The sequence below is a fragment of the Marmota marmota genome, unplaced genomic scaffold (genome assembly GCF_001458135.2).
Source record: "Marmota marmota marmota unplaced genomic scaffold, marMar, whole genome shotgun sequence".
Classification (NCBI taxonomy): domain Eukaryota; kingdom Metazoa; phylum Chordata; class Mammalia; order Rodentia; family Sciuridae; genus Marmota; species Marmota marmota.
This window is the reverse complement of record NW_025999900.1, coordinates 68,216,365-68,222,019: the sequence shown is the minus strand read 5'-3', so window position 1 is coordinate 68,222,019 and position 5,655 is coordinate 68,216,365. Positions and strand designations below refer to the sequence as shown.

The following is a 5,655-nucleotide window of genomic DNA, read 5'->3' as shown; positions in this document are numbered from 1 at the left end:
GGTGGAGGTGTTGGAAGTAGTGGTGGAGATGGTGGTGGTAGAAATGTGAGTGAAGGCAGTGATGGTGGTGGTAGTGAAGATGATGGAGGTGGAGGTTGAGGTTGGGGTTGTGGAGGTGGAGGTGATGGAGGTATTGGTAGTGATGGAGATGATGGTGGTAGTGGTAAAGGCGATGGAGGTGGAGGTTGGTAGTGAAGATGGAAGTGAAGGTAGAGGTGGTGCTGGTGGTTACGGAGGTGAAGGTATGCATGATGGAGGTGATGGGGGTGGAGGTGATAGGATGGAGGTGGTGGTGGTGGTGATGGATGTGATGAAGGTATTGATGATGCTGGCGGAGCTGATGGTGGCAGGGGTAGAGGACATGGAAGTGGAGGTGATGGTCATACTGGTGACGAGAAGGTGGGACTGAGTGGGGAGGAGAGATGCTATGGAAGACCAGGGCAGAGGTCCAGAGGGCTTGGTGTCCACTGCACAGTGCTTCCGAGGGTCAGGTGTGGAACCATATCTGCACCCTGTGTATTTGCTCTAGGCTCCTTGGGTGTCTGTGGAACCACCCTGTGCCAGGGAAGGATTTGGTGCCGTTTACGAGTTGGAAAAGGCAGAGACCAGATGTACTTGGAGCACCCTTTAGCTCCATCCCAGGGCCGGGGGCTGAGGAAGCGGAGAAGGAAGGGTTGGCCCCCAGAGCTCCCTGCTTCACACCTGCCAGGCTTCCCAGGGCTGCAGCCATTGCTGTGCCATGTGCCACCCTGGTTCGCCCCAAAGCTGCATCTGTTCAGTGACTCCTTACTCTGATGCACCTTGGCTCTGGTCCGGCCCCAGCCTGGTGCCTGTCTCTATGTGATCCCCACAGAGGCTCCTGACAGGCCACCTCTGCATTCCTCTGGCCTTGTTCCTGCTGCCCTGCAGAGCCAGTGTCTCAGTGGAGGCCCCAGGTCTTTGACAGCTTTGTGTCCCTGTACCCCCCACAAACGGCTCAGGATTCTGACATTTCTGGAAGAAAGGGAAGTCCTGAATTTGCCACCAGGTCACTGCTAGGCCCTTTCATTGCCTCAGTTTACATCCAGCCAACGGGTCAGGCTGCATGGCCTCCAGGGAGGGGCTAGGAGGCCCGCACTGCCCTGAAGTGGACAGCAGCTATGGAGGAGGCTCCAGTGGTGAGCTGGGTGTGAGCTCAGCTTAGCAGAGCTGAGCAGGCCAGAGGGGCCCTAGGAAGCCCCCACCCCAGGGGACAGAGGCTGCCTCCTCCCTGCCCAGTTTCATGGCAAATGCCTCCTCCACCCCCACTGGGAAGGCCTGGGCTGAGTCACGGCCCAACTGGGAACACGAGGGCCTCCCTGCAGGACAGTGGCTTGGGTCCAGACTGGGGGGTGTCAGGGGGTGCAGAGAGCAGGGCAGGCCACCTCCCAGGAGCAAGATTTGCATCTGGGGTCAGAACTGGGAACGCCATGGGAGTGGGCCCAAGAGCTGGTGGGCCCTTCTCGTGCCAGCTCAAGTGGCCCTCTGGGGATCCTTTAACAAGCCATGACCCCCATCCCGCCCAGAGCTTGGGCTCCATTCTGGCTTTTCCCAAACAGAGTGGGCTGCTCTGCAGAGCCAGTGTCTGGCCAGGCCACAGCTAGTACATATGGAGGCCGCCCTGCTCCACCTCCCCCTGGGCTTAGTAAGGGAGGCAAAGCCCATGGGGAAGACTCAGGGACTCTTGTAGGCAGCTTATCGCCTGGGGGGGGTGGGAGGTGCTGGGACTGCCTATCGGGGTCACCAGCCCAGAGCCAGCCTGGCTCGAGGCTCCACATAGCTTGGTGCCTCCCAAGGGGCCAAGCAGCCCAGCCACCCCTGGGGGCCTGTCCTCTGAGGCAGTCCCACCCTGAGGAGGTGCAAATGAGTCATGAGGCGGGAGGCAGGAGAGCAAAGGCTGGTTGGGGAAAGAGGGGGTCAGGGAGTTGGGAGAAGGACCTGGAGCCCAGAAGCAGGAGGTCTCAGATCCAAGGCTGAGGCCTGTCTGTAGCCACCTGCCAGCGTTTGCAGGTTTCCTCGGGGGGGGCCTGGCTTCCCACCTGATGCCACCATCCCAGTCCCTCCCTGCCCAGCTCCGCCTTCCGTCCTCAGTCGGGAGCAAACCTGGGGAAAGACAGCAGGACACATGTCCCACCAGATAGGAGCACAGGGTGGCATCTGGGACAGAGCCGCCAGAGTGCCCACCACCCATTGGCACCCAGCCCAGCTCACCAGTGCCCATCCCTCCTGCCCTTCTCATCCCCAGAAATGATCATGGCCATGTTCACCTGCATTGGGTTTTATTCCACTGTCACTGTGACACCATGATGTCATGAAAACGGAAAACAGCACTCATCTCCACGACAGACACACGCTGGCCACAGCAGGGACCTGGAAACAAAACCTCCCAGCCAAGCGCCCAGCAGGAAGAGCCGTCCTGCAGGGGTGCCCTCCCATCCCTCTGGGGCAGAGCAGCAGGGAGCCCATGGTAGGTGGCTGGGCTGGCCCCGGGCCCCTCACCCAGTGCTCCATGTGCCTGGTCCACACTGTAGCACATGAGTAGGGTTCAGATGTGGGTATGTACACGTGCACATCACCTGACTGCCGGCTGCAGATCAAACCCACCCCTTCTCTTTACACCAGCTTCACAGTAACTGCACAGAGGACAAGGACTCCAGTGTTGGTGACTCAGGGCAGGCTTCCCTGCCCCAGGAGAGCTCTCAGGGAAACCAGCAAGGCAGCCGTTTCCCTGCTCTGGTGGAGGAGCGGCTGGTTATTGGCAGGGCTGCTGGCTAGACCTAGCCCTGCCAGGTACTGGACTTACCAAATGCACACACATGTGCATGCACACACATGCCCATGCACACAGCAACTCCAGGTCATGGGCACAGCACAGCACAAAGTCCCCCAGCCCTTCTAGAGGTTGGTGGTGGGAGCCAAGATCATCAGAAGCTGGTTCCTCGTCCCCCAGTTCTCTCCAGACTGCAGCCAGCCCACAGTGTGGAGTCTATGGCATGACTGAGAGGCACTGGCCTCCAGGCCAGCAGCGGACACACCAGGAGAGGCCAGACCCTGCAGGGAGGTGATCTATGATCTGTCCACCCTCTGAGAAGGCCAGCTGTCATTTCACTGTAGAGCAGGCAGACGAATAAATACAACATCAAGTGTTATCAGGAGAAGAAACAATAACTTAGACTTAGCTAGACTCCGTGCCACTTCCAATCCCAGCAGAAGCAGCCCAGTGGTCTGGGGAAAGCCAGATGTCCGGCAGCTCTGCCACCTGCTGGCCTGAGGCCAGAGTCACTGTGGCACCGCCCCACCCACTTGTTGCAACCCTTGAGGTTCTGGCAACAAGATTCGCTTGGTGAGTAGGTGGGTGAAGCAGCTCGACCCTGAACAACTGCAAATGCAGGGGTAGGGCAGGGAGTAGGGCAGGGGTGGCCCTTCACATTCAAGGCCAGCAGCCTTGGGGGGTGCTACGGCTCCAGCCCACAAGATGCCTGCCTCCCCTTCCATGTGTCGGCCGTTCCTGCCATGCCCCACGGGGAAAGGGGGCTCTGCAAACACTGTTCCTGCTGAAGCAGGGCAGCCGTCGACCATGTGCTCAGTAACCACAGCTCCGGGGAGACCCTTCCCTCGGAGGAAAGCGACCCTTGCAGTCAGGCCAGCCTTATCCCAGCAGCGCCTCCAACACAGAGCTTGGCTCCTGTAGTGACTGCCACTGTCAGCTCCCTCGTCACCCTAGGGCTGCAAGGAGGCACCCTGTGTGGTTCTCAGGACTTCTTCCCTCTGGCAGACATCTGGTAGCCGTAGGAGGCTCTTTCTGGATCCAAAGAGGATCCATTTCAAAATTCCTACTTTCTCTGTCCAAAGTTACGGTGTGGTCAGCGCCACACGCTCTGAAATTCACTCTGTGACAATAACTCCAATAACTGACAATAACACTCAGCTTTAGTAGGCTCTCTGGCTGCCCCAGGGTCCCTGTGGGGCTCACCACCTGGGTTACCAGCTCTACCCAGGCAGTCCCTGCTGGCACTCCCCAGGAGTGACCTGTCCTCTGAACGCCCTGCTGTGGACCCACTGACCTTTCTGATACACAAGTTATTCCCCTACCATGGCACCAGGCTCACGAGGACACCCCTGAGCATGCCACAGGGATGTCTCAAAGTACTAAGACACAGGACCCCTGAGCCGCCTCACACCAAGGAGCCCAGGCCCAAGCATGTGCCAGTCGACACCTCTGGGACGTGGCTGGAGGGGTCTGGTGGGGGCACAACTGCAGGGAACAACCACAGGGGCAGGGGAGTGGAGGCGGTGGGCGCCTGGAAGGAGGAAGGCTATGAGCCACCCGCCTGATCCAGAGCCGGCAGCCTTGGGCCTCATCTGTCCAGACTCTGACTCCATCCCCGTCCCACCTGGAAGGGCCCTGCCCCTTTTCTCCCACTGACCTCAGGGCCCCAGGGGATGCATCACACCAGCAGGGACTTGACAAGGCCACAGTGGAACTTGCGGACGTGGCGGTATAGGTCCCCAGACTGCGTGAAACGGCGCTCACACCAGCGGCAGGCGTGTGGCTTCTCGCGGGTGTGGACCACGGCATGCCGGCTCAGGTTGTGGGAGTACTGGAAGCTCTTGCCGCACTGCACACACGTGTAGGGCTTCTCCCCGGAGTGTGTCCGCTCATGCCTCTTCAGGGTGTACGTGCATGAGAAGGTCTTGCTGCAGAGCGTGCACGTGGGCACAGCGCTGTCGGGTGACAACCGGGCCCGGGCACTATCCCGCTCACGGAAGTGAGCACTGAGATGCAGCTGGAGTGCATGGGCACTGGGGAACAGCTTGCAGCACAGTGGGCAGATGCAGAGATGCCCCCCAGGGCCCAGCTCCTCCATGCCCACCACCCGCTCAGCATCCTGCTCGAGCTCCTGGCTGCCTGCCCCAAGGATGGGCAGCGGCTCCAAGTCCACCGCCAGATCCCGGGCTGCAGGAACGCTGGCTGGCTGTGGCGGGATGCGGGGGTTCTGAAGGACACTTCTATCTTCCTGTTCAGGCAGTGAATTCTGCTCCTCCTTCACCAGTGGTTGGGCCCCTTGCTGCATCCGGCTGCGGAGGGGTGTCTGTAGGATGCAGGGTGGATGGACTGGCTCCTGTCTTGGGCCAGGCTTCAAGGACAGGTCCAGGGCCCCCTCTGACTGTCCTAGGGCCTGCCAAGGAGGAGGCCCAGTTGCAGCTTTGATCCCTACTCTAGGAAGCTTGGCCTTCTGGGCAGCTGGGCAGACATCAGGGGTCCATGCAGACAGGGGACATGGTGGCCTGCCCGGAAGCTCTGCCCCAGGCGCAGGGGTCTGCAGGTCCAGTTCCCGGTCCTTGTCCTTGAGCCTGCCCTTGCAGACCTTTACAATGTCATACATGTGCAGGTAGCTGGCTGCGGCCAGCACGTCTTCCACAGGCAGGCTGCACAGGTCTAGGCGGCCTTCGTACATGAAGTCCAGCAGACGGCCAAAGGCGGGCGCCGTCACGATGTCGCCGTTGAGCCGCACCGTGTCGCGGCTGCCTGCCGGCAGGTCCCTGTAGAAAAGATGGAAGTAGACGCTGCAAGCTGCCAGCACCGCGCGGTGGGCAGGGAAGCGCGCGTCGCCCACCAGCACGGTGCAGTCGCAC

At 60.4% G+C, this 5,655-nt stretch overlaps 1 protein-coding gene across 1 annotated transcript; it reads right to left on the bottom strand.

Moving 5' to 3' along the window:
* Positions 1 to 2,280: 2,280 nt before the first annotated feature.
* On the bottom strand, positions 2,281 to 5,654 carry Zbtb42 (zinc finger and BTB domain containing 42; the record flags this gene model as incomplete). Its single annotated transcript, XM_015488812.1, has 1 exon — positions 2,281 to 5,654. A coding segment is annotated over one exon (1,188 nt), but the record flags the coding sequence as incomplete, so codon positions are not given.
* Between the last annotated feature and the right edge of the window lies 1 nt (position 5,655).